General features: G+C 46.5%; 1 protein-coding gene across 1 annotated transcript in view; it reads left to right on the top strand.

Annotated features, from left to right (window-relative positions):
• The window catches only part of ankmy1 (ankyrin repeat and MYND domain containing 1), a 187,425-nt gene that overhangs the window by 20,594 nt on the left and 147,127 nt on the right, over positions 1-19,704 (top strand). The window contains exon 3 of the mRNA XM_063044988.1: positions 18,078-18,547. Coding sequence (XP_062901058.1) covers positions 18,078-18,547 — 470 coding nt within the window. The remainder of the gene's footprint in view (positions 1-18,077; positions 18,548-19,704) is intronic.

Below are 19,704 nucleotides of genomic sequence, written 5' to 3'. Positions count from 1 at the left end.
ATAGATTGGTGTATACATGTTCAGATAAATATAAAAGAATAATAGCTCCCCCCCCCACCCCTGTGGTGTTGCCTGTGTCAGGTATAGTGCGCCTGCTCCCACTAACCCAGGAATTATTTTGGGACATCCCAAACTGTCCCTTGGGTCTTTTGGGATTGTTCTGCTGTCTACAAACTGATGTGACAGTGTGAGTGAAAATAAATGAAACTGTTTGCAATGCTTGTGTCTAGAATCCTCATTTTTATGAATTATAAACCAGTAGAGTGTGTTAACTGAAGGGATTGTTTTGATTAGCCAAGCTAGCAACTGTTTTACTGTTGGGGTGTGTAAAGGGTGAACTCCCAAGGACTGCAGAGCGGGAGGGCAAAGTATAGGGAAACTAGACCGGGGACAGAAAGATGAGGAGTGACTAACCGGGCAAAGGTGCAAGGTTAGCGGGACAATTAGCAGTGCCAACCTGTTCTGTCGTGTCACTCTCCCCCCCCCCCCACACCTGCTCTGGATTGCACAGGGTGGGTGATTGGGAGAGAGAGTTTGCCGTGACGTTGAGCTGTCCTGCCATGTGACAGATGTTGAAATGGAACAGTTGGAGAGCCAGGTACCGTCTCCTAATGCGTGCATTGTGGTTGATCTCCAGAACAAATTCTCTGCTGACGGGTAATACTGGAGGCTTTACAAGGCCAATTTTATGCAAGAGCTTTCATCTCAACAGTGGAGTACCTTATCTCCCGTGGTAGCAGCTTCTGACTAAGGTACAATACCATTCTCCTCCCTGGTTCCCCTGGGCCAGAACTGCTCCAGTCCCCAATGCTGAGGCATCGATTTGGATGGTGAATGGTTTGGTGAAGTCCATGCTGATGAGGACCGGCCGGGAACACAAAGCCTCCTTCAGAGTCAAAGACTTCCTCACATTCCTCAGTACACCGGACCGGATTCTTTGTAGACTTCATTGTCAGTTCTGTTAGTGGGACTGCCAAGGTGGCAAACTGAGGGATAAAACAGCGATACCACCGGATTTAACCCCGGGAAGGACGGGACCTGTTTCTTCGTGCAGGGCTGGGGACCATTTCTGATGGGCTTGACCTTGTCGACCAGTGGCTGAATTACTCGTCGCTCTAGCTGGTAGCCCAGGTACCGTGGGCCCACTTGCACTTCCGGATGTTCAGCGTTGTGCCAGAGGCTAGACTTCTTCAGGACATTCTCAAGGTGCTTCAGGTGGTCCTCCCAGCTGGTGCTGAAGATGACCACATCATCTAGGAGGGCTACACAATGCTTCTTGCATCCCCTCAGCACACGGTCAATCAGCCGTTGGGGCTCCATGCAGACCAAATGTCATGCCAGTGAAATGAAAGAGGCCAAGGGAAGTGTCGAGTGCGGTGTACTCACGAGAGTCTTGCCAGTAGGATCTGCCAATAACCCTTGCAGAGGTCGAGGGTTGTTATAAACTTGGCTTGCACAACCTTTCCAGCAGCTCATCAATCCACGGCATGGGGTAGGCTTCAAATTTGGAGACTGTGTGGATTTTTTGTAAGTCAGTGCAAACCCTCAGGGACCCATCAGGCTTTGGCACACTCACCAATGAGCTGCACCACTCCCTCTCGGAGGGTTCAATCACTCCCCGGTCCAACATGATACAGATCTCAGCTTTGAATGGTTTCACCAACCTCTCTTTCTCTCAGTAAGGTCGCTGTTGAATGGGGGTGTGGTCCTTCAAGCGAAGGGTGTGCACTGCTATTGAGGTGCACTACTAGAAGACTTAGTTCAGCCCCTCCTGTTGCTGAGGGGTCAGGTGGCCCAGGTTGGGCTGTGGAGAAGCACTCCAAAACTGCACGTCTTCAGTCATCTCTTGCCTGCCTTCCTCCACCTGTTGGACCATCCAGGAGAGTTCGGGCCCTCTCTTTCCTTCCAATCCCTCAGCAGGTCGACATGACATGTCTGAGAAGCCTTTCCTTTCCACGGATGGAGCATTTCATAGGTGACTGGACCTTGCCTCCTCAGGACTCCAAAAGGCCCCTGCCACTTGGCCAAGAGTTTGTTGGTGGAGTTGGGAAGTTGCAGAAATACCTTCTGACCTGGGTGGACGCACATTGCTGTGCCTTAAGGTCATACCAACTCTTCTGGTTCTGCTGGGCCCTCTCCAGATGACACCAAGCCTCCTCTCTGTAGACCTCCAGGTGACCCCTCATATATAAGACACCAGAGATAATACCCTCACCTGTGCTGCCGTGGGGCTTGTTCTCCCGCTGGTGGTGGAGCACATCGAGGGATTCCTGGACTTCCTACCCACACAGGAGCTCAAACGGGGAGAAGCCAGTTGATGCCCGGGGAACCTCCTGATATGCAAAAAGGAGGAAAGGTAACCGCTTCTCCCAGTCTCTTCCTGTGTCAAACACAAACTTTCTCAGCATGTTCATGAGGGTTTGATTAAACCTTTCGACGAGGCTGTCAGATTGGGGGTGATAGGGTGTGGTGCGGATACCTGAAATACCCAGCTGATGATGTAATTGAGACACAAGGCACAAGGTGAAATTGGTTCCTTGGTCAGTTAAAATTTCTTCAGGAAAACCCACACAGGAGAAGTGTTGTACTAGGGCAGCAATGATTTTAGGGGTGGTAATGGAATGCAGAGGGAAGGCCTCAGGGAACCAGGTAGCATATTCGCAAATGACTGAAATATAAGGGAAACCAGAGCTGCTTTTCTCTAGAGGGACTACAATGTTCATAGCGATACGTTTGAATGGGCTGGTTATGATGGTCAAAGTCTGTAGTGGGGCTCTGTCAGTGTGTTAGAAGTGGCAGGTCTTTGGCACTCAGGACAGGAAGTACTATATTCCTGGACATCAGCATACATACATGGCCAATAGAGTGCCTGGCTTACTCTTAGCTAGGTTTTCTGCTGACCCAAATGGCCAGCCCAGAGGATGGTGTGAGCAAGATGTAAGACAAGGTGCCTGCAACTGGTGGGTATTACCAATCGGTTGCCAGGGGTACCTGTAGGGATAGCATGTAACTATCTTTACAGCTAAAGGACCCCTTGTCATCCTCCCCCTTCAGCTGAGTATACAGGGGAACCAGGGACAGATCGGCTCGATGTAGGGCAGCTATGTTTGTGGGGACCTGCCACTGGTCTGTGATGAGGTTTGTGGTGTTGGGTGGGCAGTCAGGTGTACCCAATGCTTTCACCAGGCAGTGTTTCTGACGTGATTTACGTGGCCATTTCTTATGTTACCCCCGCCCCCACCACCAAATAGGCTATCAGCCTCTGCTGGTAGTGGCTCCACCCCAGCTTCGGTTTGGGACTGTGGCAACACAGGGCAAGACAAGACTGCAGTGGAGTCAACATTAAATCTTTTAGCAAATGAACCACAACCACCTGCAGTAGGTATACCCTTTAACATCCCAATGTACACATTGAATCAATGTATGTTTGTAGAAATTAACAAGATTGGGTGGTACAAATTCTGTTCTGACCAAGGTAATCACACTTCCTGTATCGAAGAGAGCAACCTCTGCCCAGTCACCAAGACTGGTCTTTCAGCAGAACATTTTACCTGGTTCAGTCCCTTGTAAGGTAACAGCCACTCCTGCCTCCAGCCGTGAGATTTCCCCCTACCTTCGGACATAACAATAGCTGGACAGTTTAGGTTTTTTTTTGAAAGGACAAACAGAAGCTTTGTGACCAACTTGTTGGCAGTAATAGCAAGTTAGAGGATTTTTAACTATTACTAGACAATGGAGTGACCCGTTGGGGCACCCTTTGAGAGAAGGGTAGTGCAGTCTGATGTGACCAGAATGAGCATTAAATTTTCCTGAATGCTATTGGTATCACTTTGCTTTGAAAACTGAAGTAGAAAACCTCAGTTTATTAAAGAAGAACGACGCGTAGCAAGGCAAATATAGCTCCTCCTCATTTAACGAAGGACACTTTTGATGGCATCATTTCTAGTTTATCTGCCACCTTCGTGCCTCTTGTTGTCATTCTGGAGATGTGCAGTCCTTTCATCCCCCATCTCTTCATCTTTTCTGCTGTTTGTCATTTGTCTTTGATCCTAGAGACGTGCATTCCTCTCCTCCTCTGTCTCTTCTTCTCTCATCTTTTTTTGTCCTGACTCTTTGACACTGGAGTTGTGCGGCCCTGGCCTCATCCGATTCTTGTTCTCTCCCTCTCTTCCACTTCCCGACGATGTTTGGTGTCATCTCTTGACCATAATGTTCCCCTTCCCTTTCCACGCGGCATAATTAGGCTGACTATTTCTTTTACCCTAATGCTGGATAGAACATATGAAGCAGTAACGCTGCTCATTATTGATTATTATTGATTATTCTTGATGATGTGGTTGGCGCTCTCCTAAATGGACTTGATACAGTCACCGCTGTCCTTTGACTGCAGCAAAGGGTTCTTTGGGTGTCTCAAAGTACGTCATTACAGTAAGAATTAATTATCTCTTATTGATGGGTTGCGGTTAGATCTGTCCTAATCCTGCACATGCTGATGGTGATTAGCAGAATGTGACCCCTCGAAATAGAGCTGCCCTGCCCTTTTGCTCCAGTAGGTGTCGCTGCTGAGACTGGCCATGTGCATGCATCGGGCTGTCGCATCCTGATTTCCGTGATGGCCGGTCGGGTCTCGGGTGGAAGGGAACCTGTTGATTTTTTTGGCGAATGAGCAATTTTATATGAATATATAACCCTGAACTTTGCCTGCATTCTGTAAGTTAGCGCATTTTAATTCGACTTAGCCAAAAAATGTGCCGCTGTAATGCACCGTTTGTGCTAATTGGAGGTCACAAACAGACAAACAGACAGACAGAGCATGAAAGTTTTAGTAGTATATAGATATTGTCTCTCGCGTCTCTGATTTGTGGACCAAGATCGGCACTCCCGTGACTGAGCAGGAGATGATAGGGGTGCTCCTCTCCAGACGTTGATGTGCTGCTGGGCCTGCTGTGCCATGATTCGTCCAATGGAGGGCTCGTGTTTCTTGGACCCAAATGTGAACATTCCCCGGCAAGACCTGCAGACCTGCCCAAGGATGATGAATTCCCCAATCTCTTCCTCGCTATGGACCTCTGGCCTTATCCAGCACCGGTTGAGTCCTTTCAGGCGGTGGTAGGTCTCCTTTGGCGACTCTCCAGCTGGCACAGACATGCCCCAGAACTTCAGTCAATAGGCTGTTACGTACCCCGTAACTGGGTTGCCAAACCAGCAGAAATGGATCACTCAGTTGGAGTCTGGATTACTAGAACTAAGAAAGTTTTATTAAAGAAACAAGCAACACAGTAATCGAAAGGATAATAAATGCAACAGTTCAGCAATGATAAACACACATGTGCACAGAATTAAGATAACAGGACCAATCAAGCTCTATCGTTGTCTAGGGGTAAATGACCAATTTCAAAGTGACACAAAGTCCAGTTCAATTTAGTTCAGTTCGCAGTAATCGTTGCCATGGCGATGGACAACGTGGGGGGAGGGAGAGAGAGAGAACAAGAACGAATGATCATTCAAAACGGCTTCCACACACAGACCTGCGATATTGCTCACAAGCAGCTTTCGGGCGAGTCCTTTGTGATGTCACCTGAGGTCACCGACTGTGACCCCTCCTCCAGATGCAGTCGATCCTCTGCAGTGAACCTGGCACCCCAGGCAAGGGCGGACACACACCGGGTTCCCGCTGATCGTACCTTTCCACCCTGTGCGTCTAAGGGTGATCCCACGATCAGCCGTCCAAGAGCTTTCCACCGACTTGTGGGAGGCGCACCACTTCCAGGGTCTTGTTACCTCGGGGTTTCGTGTGTGTCCTCCCTTAGTGAACCTGTCCCTTTTTATCCCCCCTGCTGGGGTATCGCCTGACTATCACTTCAAACAGTTCAGGGTTCAAAGGGGGAGCTGATCTTGACAATAGCCAGACTGATGGCTCCTTCATTAACATCTCCAAATGCTGCTTCATTGTGTTCCTTATCTCTCCCTCCCCTGAGGACAGGTGGCAGACCAACTGCTGATGCCACTGGTGCAAGCCCAGGCCAGCAAACATCTTAATTTATGTGTATTCTCGTCACACTTCCCCCCTTTAAGGATTTTAACCTGGGTAAAAATTACAAATATGAGTACATTATTTAATACACACAAATATACATCTTTATCAGCTATTTGGCTAATACAGAGAATTTGAAGTTGTCAACACCTGACAGACAGTCAGTAATCACATTTTCCGTCCCTTTTATATGTGTTATTAATAATCCCTTAGACCAGGCTCCAACTCAGCAAATTTCATAGTGGCCAAAAACACTGATGAATTGCGATCAATGTAACCACTCATTTGGTTTTGTCCCGGACCACAATAACAAGGGTTGTCCCATTCCGACTTAGTTTTCTCTCGCAAGGGCTTAGTAGGAGGGGGAGGGGTAGTGACCACAGAGTTATTGCAAATCTTCCTACAGTACCCCACCATCTCCAAGAGCCTTCTGAGGACCCTCTTGTCTGTCAGGGTTGGGATGTCAGCGATAGCCTGCACTGTAGCTTGCATCGCTGCCAGCTGCCCCTGTGTCACCACAATTCCCAGGTAAGTGACCTTCATGTGGCTGAACTCATTTTTTTCAAGGTTCACTATCAATCTGGCTTCAGACAGCCGTATTAAATTGCCAATACACACCTCTATGTTCGTCAGCCCTTTAGTCACTGAATTACTCATTCTATATGATTGTTGTTTACTAGGCTGCCCTATTGTAACAGACACCCCCCAACGTCCCAGTTCTTTGCATCGCCTCGGGACAATCAAACACATGGGTGCGAGTCATTTAATTACTTCTCCTAAAGAGTCGCTTTGTTCAGGGATTAAGGGAGAGACCTTATCAGCAGACCTGGCCAAAACAATAGCCTTCTCGGGGGGACCCTAGCTTCATTGATTTCCACGCTAACCCCGACTAGGTTTGTTAGCATATCAAAAGCCTGTGACCGTCTCAGTTCGTGTTGGTCATAATCAATAATATCCTCCCCCCTGGGCAGCCAGTAAACCTCTTTCATGATTCCACCAGCTGTTTCCTCCAGCACCGCAAAATGTCCACCGGGTGGTACCTTGTGGGCCAGGTTAAAAATCTCATTCTCATAACTCTTTTGCACCACGCCCCATTCCTCATCTGCGGGCACGGTACTTGGTCTCCCTTTCTTCCTTAGCACTTCCTCCTCCACACAATAGCCTACTAGTTCCCTTGTCAAGTCTGTGTCAGAGAGAGCTGTCTCTGCCAAAACCATCAGCCCCTCGTCTCGCTCCTGCGTCTGCACAAATTCTTTCCTGGCTACTGCTATGTCTGTCCCAGCTCCCTCACTACCTCTTGTCTCACTACACTCCTTCTTTTCATTTTCTACCCTCTTCTCGTACAAGGTTGGCAGAAACGTTTCAGCTAAATTTACCACCGCAGCTCCATGATGAACCTGTGAGTCCATGGGCGGGGCCTCAATGCTGGCAGGCTGACCTGTCAATCTCATGACTGGGAACACCATTCCCCCGGCGAGGTCATTACCGAGCAAGACTTCCACGCCTTTCATCGGTAATTCGGACCTCACCCCGATCGTGATTAGTCCAGAGACCAGGTTGCTTTGTAAGTGTATCTGGTGCAAAGGAACTGACTCTGTCCCTTCCCCAACACCTTTGACCTTGACCTCCCCAGTCCGGGTCTCTGAGCTAAACTCTAATACACTCTTCAGTATTAGTGACTGACACGCTCCCGTGTCTCTCCAGATCCGCACTGGAACTGGTTTTAACCCCTCCTTCACTGACACCAATCCGGCCGAGATAAACCTCTCGCGCCCTTCCTGAACTTTGGCAGACCTGTCCTTCCCTAGTGGTTCGCTTACCAGCTCGATACAGCCATTCAAAATTGTTGTTTTTCCTTTTCCCGTCTCCTTCTTTGGGGCAAAGTACCTGGACGCAAAGTGTCCGACTTTCCCGCAATTATAACAGACGACCCCAGGAGACTTCCTACCAGACTGCTCCCGGTCTACCTTATCCTTCTCACTAGTCCCCGGCTTACTTTCTGACTTTTCCGGCGGACTCTCCCCGCCGTCCTGACTACCCTTCTGGTAGCCTTTACTCGGGGCAAACTTCATTTTATGCGTCAACGCATACTCATCCGCTAACTTAGCAGTTGCGGCTAACGCGGCTGCCTCTTTCTCATCTAGGTAGGGTCTCATACCCTCAGGGACACAACCTTTAAACTGCTCAATCAGGATCAGCTGCAGCAGTCTGTCATAATCCCCCTCTACCCCCTTTGAGGTGCACCAACGCTCACAATATGTCTGCATCTCACGGGCAAACTCCAAATACGTGCGGTCCCACTGCTTCCTCGCATTCCGGAGCCTCTGCCGGTATGCCTCCAGGACCAACTCATAAATCCTGAGGATGGCCTCTTTCACCACCTCATACCTCTGGGCATCTTCCGCGGACAAAGCCGAGTAAGCTTCTTGGGCTTTCCCTTTCAGTACACTCTGAAGTAAAACAGCCCACTTATCCCTCGGCCAGTCCTTACTTATAGCCACTTTTTCGAAATGGCGGAAGTACCGATCCACGTCGGTATCGTCAAATGGGGGAAACAGCCTAACCTCCTGGGTCACCCAGAACCCTCCAGCTTGGTTTGGCACGAGCCCCTGCTCTGTCCTTAACCTTAACTTCTCCAGCTCGAATTCCCTTTCCCTCTGTTTCTCCAACTGCCTCTCTTCTCGCTCCAACTACTTCTCTCTCTTTCCTTTCTAACTCTCTCTCCTTCTCTTCTTGCTGCAACTGCCTCTCTCTCTCCTGCTCTGTAACTGTCTGTCCCTCTCTTTCTCTTCTCGCTCCAACTGCCATACCCGGAACTCGTGCTCGAGTCTCAGTTTTTCAAGCTGCACCTGTACCGCATCTCCAGCAGGTTTTTCAATAGACACCACCCCCAGCTCGCCTTGGAGAAACACACCTTTAGATACATAGTGCTCTACGATAGCTCTGTGTATCTCCTCTCTCCTCATTGTCGACTTCCCCTTAGCAAGATTCAACCGTTTGGCCACAGATACCAATTCCGATTTCCTGGCATCCTCTAATGCCTCCAAGGTCGGCGCCTTTATAAATTCCTCAGCCTCCATTTCTGCGGTTTGTCTTTTCTTTCTTTCGGGAATTTTAACCCAATCAATTTACTCCGTCCCAATTTTAGCATTCAATATCGCGGACGAGAACCCCACTTATGTTACGTACCCCGTAACTGGGTTGCCAAACCAGCAGAAATGGATCACTCAGTTGGAGTCTGGATTACTAGAACTAAGAAAGTTTTATTAAAGAAACAAGCAACACAGTAATCGAAAGGATAATAAATGCAACAGTTCAGCAGTGATAAACACACATGTGCACAGAATTAAGATAACAGGATCAATCAAGCTCTATCGTTGTCTAGGGGTAAATGACCAATTTCAAAGTGACACAAAGTTCAGTCCAATTTAGTTCAGTTCGTAGTAATCGTTGCCATGGTGATGGACAATGTGGGGGGAGGGAGAGAGAACAAGAACGACTGATCATTCAAAACGGCTTCCACTCACAGACCTGCGATATTGCTCACAAGCAGCTTTCGGGCGGGTCCTTGGTGATGTCACCTGAGGTCACCGACTGTGACCCCTCCTCCAGATGCGGTCGATCCTCTGCAGTGAACCTGGCACCCCAGGCAAGGGCGGACACACACTGGGTTCCCGCTGATCGTACCTTTCCACCCTGTGCGTCTAAGGCTGATCCCGCGATCAGCCGTCCAAGAGCTTTCCACCGACTTGTGGGAGGCGCACCGCTTCCAGGGTCTCGTTACCTCAGGGTGTCGTATGTGTCCTGCCTTAGCGAACCTGTCCCTTTTTATCCCCCCTGCTGGGGTATCGCCTGTCCATCACTTCAAACAGTTCAGGGTTCAAAGGGGGAGCTGCTCCAGACAGCTCTCTCTCCCGTCCCTTCATTACACATCTCCAGATCGCCTGTCCATCACTTCAATCAGTTCAGGGTTCAAAGGGGGAACCGATCTTGACAATACCCAGACTGATGGCTCCTTCATTAACATCTCCAAATGCTGCTTCATTGTGTTCCTTATCTCTCCCTCCCCTGAGGACAGGTGGCAGATCACTGCTGATGCCACTGCTGCAAGCCCAGGCCAGCAAACATCTTAATTTATGTGTATTCTTGTCACAAGGTCTCCGGCGATATGTCCAATTTTGCCAGGAGCCCCTCCTGTAGGTCAGGATAAGAGTTGTACCTTTCCTCATCCATGGCTGATTAGGCTTCCAGCACTCTTCCAGTCAGGAGAGAGATAAGTTGACACGCCCTCGCCTCCATGGGCCATCCCCACCTCATGAACCACAGGAGATAATTCTTGATTATCTTCTCCATCTTGCAAAACTAGAATCTTGTGTTCTGATCCTTGCATTGGGTAGGCAAAGTTTCCACACCTTGGCTCAGGTGCAGACACCAGTTACTGGGGTGGGGGGGGGGGGCACCTGTGGTGGCTGGTCCTGTACTCCTGGAGGTTCAGATAACAGAGAGCACTGGGGTGCTGGTGGGGGAAGCAGCACTCTTGAGCTTCTGATCTCCAAGGGGACTGGGGATGCTATGAACCTTGGAGTCCCTGATGTGGTGGGTGCTCCTGGGTCAACACTTGTCTCTGGTGGTGGAGCTCTGCTCAGGCTGGTTTGTAGCTCTCGGAACTCCTGCAGAAGTATTTCTTCTGGGCCTGCTGCGTGGAGATGAACTCTCCGTGAAGAGCAGCCAGTTCCGCCATCCCCACAGACTTCCCTGGCTCCTCAGAAGGACCCTGATGGACTGTGCAGCAGGGGACGTGTACTCTTTGTTGGACTCCATCTTGTCCCACCATCCATCCTTGTGAGGCTCCATCCCTGGAGCAGTCGGCTTAACTCTGGGCTTCCGTGAGTGCAGCCCAGCTCTTTTCCACGTCCTCACCCCCTTTTCAGCTTACCATCCCACAGCCGCCACCATCTGTCTCACCTCACTATCGGGTATGGGTAAGGGTACCCGTCGAGGGTCGGCCATTGGGAAAAAAAAACAGATGGTCAACCACAACAGCACATTAGTGAAAAACATGCAAGTGTTGTGAAGAAAAAAAGACATTTACAAAAGAACAGATGAAAACAAACATGTCTGTGCAAAAACTTACAAATATACAGAGGCTTTCCCCACAACGCACTTTGTCCTTAACTTTCCAATATAAATGTCAAATCCAACCTCCACACCTCTCTAACAAGACCAGACTGAGGGTTTAAATCTGTCTCCGCCTGGCCTAGACAGACCAGGAAATTCTACTGTGGGTCTGGGTGGGGGTTGGGGGGTATTCACATGACCAGATAAGAATTATTTCAGATGCAGAATTGGAACATCTTAAACAGGGATTCTAACATCCTACAGTTTTCTTCCACAACAAGTGCCTCGGTTAAACCCGTATATCAGTGTCCACATGCTCAGATGAATACAAAAGAATAATGCCCCCCACCAGAGGTGTTGCCTGTGTAGGCTGTGGTGTGCCTGCTCCCACTAACCCAGGCATTATTTTAGGACACCCAAATTGTCCCTTGGGTCTTTTGGGGCCTTTCTGCTGTAACAGTGTGAATGAAAATAAATGAAACTGTTTGGAATGCCTGTGTCTAAAATTTATGAGTTATAAACCAGTAGAGTGTGTTCACTGGAGGCATTGTTTTGACTCACCAAGCTAGCAATTGTTTTACTGTTAAATGGTGAACTCCCAAGAATTGCAGAATGGGAGGGTGAAGTGTGTGAACTACTGGGGAAACTAGGGACAGAAAGGGGGGTGGGGGGTGACTAACCAGACAAAGGGGCAAGGTTAGTGGGAGAATTAGCATTGTCAATCCGTCCTGTCACAGTAACCTAAAAAAATTACTTAATAATTTTTACTTCTGTGGTGAGTTCAGCTTAAATATTCCTATTTCAGCCTGCTACAGCTGAGAATCACAACCGCATCCAAAGTCTATACAGTTAATAAAGATGTTTTAATGTGATTAAACAATCTTATTGCTGCTTAAAACCGATGGAAATAATGCTGGAGGACAGAAACTTGGCTGCTACCCCAGGGTACAAGGGCAAATAAAAATTGAGGTTTTCAACTACCAATACTGACTATCTTGCCGGAAGATGTATAGTCTCTGGTAAATAATATTGATGATATCAGAGCTGGGGTGCTGTATCAGAAGGACGTTAGGACAACGCGCATCCTCTGCTTCACAGAATCCTGGTTAACCTCTTCTGTGCCAGACACAGTGATTCAGATTGACGGGTTCACCATACACCATCAGGATAGGACTGCAGAGTCTCTCAAAAGCAGAGGTGGATGTGTATGCCTCATGATCAACTCCTCTTGGTGCACAAATGTATCAGTGTTGCTCTAATTCTGCTCACCAGACCTGGAATTTCTGGCAATGAAGTGTCGACCATTTTATCTGCCGCAAGAGATTTCAGTGATTACTATGGTATTGTGACGGGGTCCTGAATTACCCTTATGAACTGTGCTTTTGAAAAGAGAGAGAGGTATTTAACACTGACATCTGGTTTTGAAAAGAGAGAGAGAGAGACGAAGACTAACTTTTGGATTTCTGCTGAGTTAGAGATTGAGAGAGAGCACCGAGCAGCTCGTAAGTTGCTATGGTGACCGAGGGCGGCGTTATTTGATGGACAATTGAGGTTATGGTTTCTCTGGAGCGTGTTTATACTTCCCAAGGACATTGCCTGCTAGTACACTCTTACACAGTCAAAGGAAGGAGGAGTTATTTGAATGACAGCTGGTACACGGTACCATGAGATAAATAGGAGGTCAGATGATATAGACCCCAGGCACGTGTTTTTGGACACTGAATGAGCTTTGTTGGGCCCACAGAAAAAGTGGTTTTTTGGAGGATCAATCGGGCGGATCGATCAGTGGCTCTTTCAGTGAGAAAAGGGGTTGACTGGTGGGGAGTTGTCCATGTGTCCAACCCTTGCCTGGGTTGATAGCTCCACCACAGAAAAACGGTCCCCTTTATTGTGGTCACAGTCAGTGACTTTTAAAGGATTTTGGAGGACAACGAGAAGATCGATGGCGTCAGCTCACCTGAAGACTCTAATCTGTCCCTCTCTCTCTCTCTCCATCACTACTCAACTCAACACCACACCACGAACTGAACTGAACTTTACTCATTATCGTTAGACTACCTGTTTACCCCTAGACTTAAAGAAGCTTGGTTTTTATATGTATTCCACACTTACTTATATATAATCATTGCTAACCTGTTTGATTTATCTGATTTTATATTACTGTATTGTGTAGTTACTAATAAATATTATTAGCTAATAGCAATACCGGACTCCAACGTGCTTTCCATCTCTGTTGGTTCTTTAACCGATCACGGGGTACGTAACAGTATGGTGTATATTCCACCTCAGGCCAATGTCAAACAGGCTCCAGATAAACTGAGCAATGTGATCATCATGCCCGAAACAGCACACCCTGATGCCTTCACCATTACTTGGGGGGGGGGCGCTGCTTTAACCACACTGGACCACCATCTGTCTGTACTTCTACTCCCTGAGTATAGGTGGAGACTGAAGACTGCAGCACCAGTAGTGAGGACCAAGAAGGTTCGGACAAGGGAAGCACAGGAGCGCGCGCTACAGGACTGCTTTGAATTGGTGGTCTGGACTTTATTCAGGGATTCATCTTCAAATCTGGATGAGCCTGCTGCAGTTGTTACCAACTTCATTAAAACCTGTGTGATGAGTCTGTGCCTACAAAGACTTTACTGTACATTCCCAAACCAAAAGTCATGGATGAACCAGGAGGTACATCATCTGCTGAAGGCTAGATCTGTTGCATTTGAGTCTGGCGACCCAGGCCTGTACCAGAAAGTCAGGTCTGATTTGTGGAGGTTGTAGATACAATTTTGAATGAGGTTGGAGCTGACATTTGATGTACGACAACTCTGGCAGGGTTTGCAAGACATTACTTCCTACAAAACAAAACAAAACACAATAGCATGAATTGTAGCAATGCTTCACTACCAGATGAACTCAATGCCTTCTATGCATGTTTTGAAAGGGAGAATATAACTACAACTGTGAAGATCCCTGCTGCACCTGGTGATGCTGTGTTCTCTGTCTTGGAGGTCGATTTTAGGCTGTCTTTCAGGAGGGTGAACTTTTGTAAGGTAGCAGGCTTCATTGGAGTACCCGATAAGGCTCTGAAAAGTTGTGTCAACCAACAGGCAAGTGTATTCAAGGACATTTTCAACTGCTCACTGCTACGGTCGGAAGTTCCCACCTGCTTCAAAAGGGCAACAATTATCCCAATGCCCAAGAACAGAAATGTGAGCTGCCTTAATGACTATCATCCAGTAGCACTCACGTCTACAGTGATGAAATGCTCAGAGAGGTTGGTCATGGCTGGGCTGAACCCCTGCCTCAGCAAGTAACTGGACCCACTGCATTTGCTCATCACCACAATAGGTCGATGCAGATGCAATCTCAATGGCTCATCACACAGCCTTAGATCACCTGGACAATACAAACACCTACGTCAGGATGCTGTTCATTGACTATAGCTCAGCATTTAAAACCATCATTCTTATAGTACTGATCGATTAGCTACAGAAACTGAGCCTCTGCAATTGGATCCTTGACTTCCTAACTGGAAGACCACAATTTGTATAGATTGGTGATAACAGCGCTGCCTCACTGATGATCAACACTGGTGCACCTCAGGGGTGTGTGCTTAGCCCACTGTTCTACTCTCTCTCTACCCATGACTGTGTGGCTAGGCATAGCTCAAAAACCATCTGTAAATTTGTTGATGATACAACCATTGTTGGTAGAATCTCAGATGGAGATGAAAGTATGTACGGGAGCGAGATATACCAGATAGCTGAGTGGTGTTGCAGCAACAACTTTGCACTCAATGTCAGTAAGACAAAAGAGCTGATTGTGGACTTCAGAAAGTTCAGGATGAGGGAACACGAACCAATCCTCATTAGAGGGATCAGAAGTGGAGAGTGTGAGTAGCTTCAAGTTCTTGTGTATCAAGAGCTCTTGAGAATCTTGCCTGGTCCCAACATATCAGTGCTATAAAGAAGGCAAGACTGCAGCTATATTTCATTAGTATTTGAGGAGATTTGGTTTGTCACCTAAAACACTCAAAAACCTCTACAGATATACTGCGGAGAGCATTCTCACCGTCTGCATCACTGACTGGTATGGGGGCGGGAGGGGGGGCTACTGCACAGGACCGAAAGAAGCTGCAGAAAGTTGTAAAATTAGTCTGCTCTGTCTTGGGTATGGGCCTTCATAGTATCTAAAACCTCTTCAAGGAGCGGTGTCTCAGAAAGGCGGCATCCATTATTAAGGACCCACGTCACCCAGGACATGCAGCGCTCTCGTTGTTGCCATCAGGACGGAGGTACAGAAGCCTGAAGGCATACACTCATTGAGTCAGGAACAGCTTCTTCCCCTCTGCCATCTGGTTCCTAATTGGACATTGAACACATGAACACTACCTCACTATTTTTATTTTTTCTGTTTTTGCACCATTTTTAAATGTAACTATTTAATATACATATAAATACTTACTTATTTTTTTTCTTTCTATATTATCATGTATTGCATTGAACTGCCGCTGCTAAGTTAACAAATTTCATGACAAATGCCAGTGATAATAAACCTGATTCTGAATGAACAGATTCAGTTGCTTTCAGAAGCTTACCACTTTAAATCCCCGCCAGTTTTCCAGCACAATACAGGCTCTTTGGCTATCCGTGCGTACGCTGACCTTTGAATGTCTGTCTTCATTAATCATGTTTGCCAGCTCTGGGTCTTGGCCTTGTTCATATGTGTTCACCTGGACCCTTTAGAAGTGTTAGAAGTGCCTGCCTCCATTTCCTCAGGTGGTGTGTTCCAGATTACAGACATCCGGGTTGAAATTTTATCCTCTAGTCCCCTCTACTCTTCTTACCCCTCACTCCTCCTCTATTCCCTGCCCTCCAGCCGAAGGGTTTCTGCCCGAAACATTGACTGTACTTTTCTCCATAGATGTTGTCTGGCCTGCTGAGTTCCTCCAGCATTTTGTATGTGTAACTCCTTCATTGATCTAACTTTGGATTCCTACACAGTTTCAATGAAGTCAAATTGAAGAATCTTTGAATAAAATATTTCACAGTACTCAAGCCTTAATGGATTCAACATTTACAGACAATCAACAATTCCATACATTTCCAGCATAGTTTTCTCTTTTCTGATGTTAATGTCACAATAAATTGCTCTCTGTTATGACTTCTCCCTTTGTGCGACCTTGATGTACTTCTCTTTGGATTGTTCTGTATAGCTGTTATGCAAAACAGTTTTTCACACACCATTGACCAATATTTATCTTCTATTCTCCTTCCTCCACATCCACCTTATGCATTATGTGCCTTCTTTTTTCACTCTTGTTTCACTTTCTTCACCTCGTTTACCAGTTAATATCCTCTGCCTCTGTTCTCCCCTTCCACTTTCTCTGTTGTTCTTCCACATGTGCTCTCTGGCCAGTTGTGTGTTCCTGTATTTCAGGCTTCTATTTTTGCCAGTATTTTATATTTTGAAAGGGAAAATATTCTCCACAATATTTGGGGACAATAAGGCATTTATTTTCAGATGGTAGACTTTGAAATGATTAATGTCCATATATTTTAAGATATGTTAGAGGAGTTACCAATCTACAGCATAAATATTGCAGCAATCTTTAAATAAGGAAAAGGTCGCTATGAATCATTAACAGTAGTAGTTTTTCTCTTTGCATTGAATTCTATATAATTTTATGTACTGCAGGCCTCTCCAGGTTTTATATAGACAAGTGAGACTTCAGATGCTGGAATTTGGAGTAAAAAACTGCTGGAGAAACTCGGTGCGTCAAGCAGCATTTGTGGTGGGGGGGAAATGGCCAGTCAACATTTCAGGTCAAAACCCTGCATCAGGTCTGTGTATTTGTGTTTGTTAGTCTGGGAGATTCCAATTAAAACATAAAACAGTACAACACAGGAACAGATCCTTTGGCCAACAATGATGTGCTGAACTAATTAAGCTGGTAATTAAACACCTAACTAAATTAATCCTGTCTGCCTACACAGTGTCCATATCCCACTATTCTTTGCTGTCACATGACTGCCAAAAAGCCTTTCAAACACACCTGTTGTCCCTACTACCACCCCTAGCAACACATTCCAAAAAAAAAATTGCCCTGTACATCTCCTTTGAATGTAACTCCTTTTAGCCAAATTGCCTGTCCTCGAGCAATAGACCTATTTTATCGACCCTATGAGAAAGATACCAGCTGGCTACTCTGTTTGTCCCTCTCATAATCGTATAAACTTTTAATCATGTCTCCTGGAGTAAGGCAATTATAGTCTTATTATCACAGTTGTTCTGTTATCACATCTCAAATGAAAAACACATAGCACGCCATGCAGATAACTTGACCGTTGCATATAGGCAAGATGGTAAGGAATTGTGTATGCATTGTCCAGTAGTGATGTTGATCATGTCCACTCCCTGTGAACCACCTCCTGTAGGATTGTAGGGATGCGATGTTTTATAAAGGTCTCCCAGATTCAAAGTGGTGAATTGAGAAGGTTCCCACTACTATTCGCAAACACTCCTTATCATTTTGGATCTCCCCCTCCCCTTCCTACTTTCAAATCTCTTACTAGCTCTTCCTTCAGTTAGTCCTGACAAAGGGTCTCGGCCCAAAACATCGACTGTACCTCTTCCTGTAGATGCTGCCTGGCCTGCTGCGTTCACCAGCAACTTTTACGTGTGTTGTGCCCACCACTACTCACTTGTTTCTGTACTGTTGGTACACTGGATGTGGGAGAGTGGGAGCAGTTCTACGAAATGTGGGATAGAGTGGGACTAGAATCTCATTGCAAGTACTTGCCCTTACCTCTGATAAAGATTATGTCATGGGTGGTGAAATGTGCAGCACTGCTTTAATATATGGACCAATATCCCTGTGATTCATGTTGCAGACTTCTTTATGGTGATCTTTCTCTTTATTTAGGGGCTTTATAAAGGTGATGAACGCTTTGGACCTGGAGTATTAACCTATCCTAATGGGCGTCAAGATGTGGGGCTGTGGTATCAGAATCGTCTCATCAAGTTGTGTACGACAGTAGAAGGAGCCTTCGCAGTGAAGGATCACCCGTTTTACCAGTCTGACATGGGGAAGCATGTCATCACTATAAAACCTTACAAGGAGAAGTACTCCTGGAGCACTGAATCAGTAGAAGATCCTTTCTCTTACCCATACAAGAAGCTTCTGTCTGATGACAGCTACACCCTCCCACTAGAAATTTGGACTTATTCCAACGATACTGATCACTTGCCCCTTACTCGCTCGTACAAGAGAGAAGGTGACAGACATTTCTTCCCAGAAGATGAGTTGGTAGATGAGGAACAGAAAGAAACACTCACTGTTATTAACAAAACTCCTTTGTTGGTTAAAATGCAGATGCACATCCACAGACATAGGTACACCAATAGAGAAATTGGCTAACTATCAGTATGGTATAATTCACATACTTTACCCATTGTGTAAGTATTTTCCTTGTATACGTGCAGCAGGCGGACAAACTTCCAGTAAAACTGTGATAATCCGAAATCCTGATGGTTTGGCATCTGGTACTCTCATTCATCTGGATTGTAAGCAGGGCACCCGGAGTGTGCGAGGCCAATATCATGGGTACAGGGCCATAGTTAGCCTTGGGCTTGGGAGCACTGGGGTGGTCAGGAGTATTAGTAGGTTACAGCCAGAGCCAAGATCCAGATCGCCCATGTTTTTCAGCCTGCTTTGACAAGCTCAAACTTCCTGGGTCCTATTTCCATCTCCTATTCAAACTCACCAAGTTGGTTGAAAAATTGATTACACCACTAGGTAACATGTTTTCAGAAAAAGTGAAATAACTTGTTGGGCTACTCATACAAGTAGTATCCATTAGTCCAGAAAACCAGCTGATCTGGCACCGCAGGATTTCGGAGGTACCAGCTCTGATCATCTGGTACTTTCAAAAGGCTAGAGTTCCTTTCTGTAAGCCCCCATCTTACAGGTGCTCCAACCTAGCCACAACTCCATTCCAGTACTGAGGATGTGCTGTGCTGATGTCAGTACAGAATTTCACAGCCAGCTGCTGCTTGTTCTCTCAGGATTACAGAAGAGGTTGTTATTTGCAAACAGGTATGTTCTAATACAAGACTTTTCTGATCAGGGTAATCTCTCTCAGTCCTGATACCTCAAAAATTAATCTTTACAGTTTATCTAGTGTTTCTACATTCTTTAAAGTTAATGAAGGAAAACAATAGTTTAGTATTTATATAACACCATTCAGAATATCCCAAAATCCTTTATAGCCCTTTCAGTTGGAGTCATATCTATCATTTGGAAAAAAAAAGAGGAGCCATTTCGCACACAGCTTAATGATATGCATATGTGATCAAGCTTAGGGACTTTGGCCGTGTTGGACTAGCAGATTTTCCATTGAACAAAACACACTTTTATTTCCCCTTTTTTTAAGATGTCAGTAACTTTTCCAGTGACCCAGTTAGTTCCAAAAAAGTGCCAGAAACAGAATTGCGGAAGTTTCAGGGGAGTGTGGGGACTGACGTCAGGTGGTTTAAAGGGAGCGCGGGAA

This window comes from Mobula hypostoma, chromosome 4 (genome assembly GCF_963921235.1).
Source record: "Mobula hypostoma chromosome 4, sMobHyp1.1, whole genome shotgun sequence".
In the NCBI taxonomy this organism is placed as follows: Eukaryota; Metazoa; Chordata; class Chondrichthyes; order Myliobatiformes; family Myliobatidae; genus Mobula; species Mobula hypostoma.
Note: the sequence above shows the minus strand (reverse complement) of the source record. Positions and strands in the feature narration are given on the sequence as shown.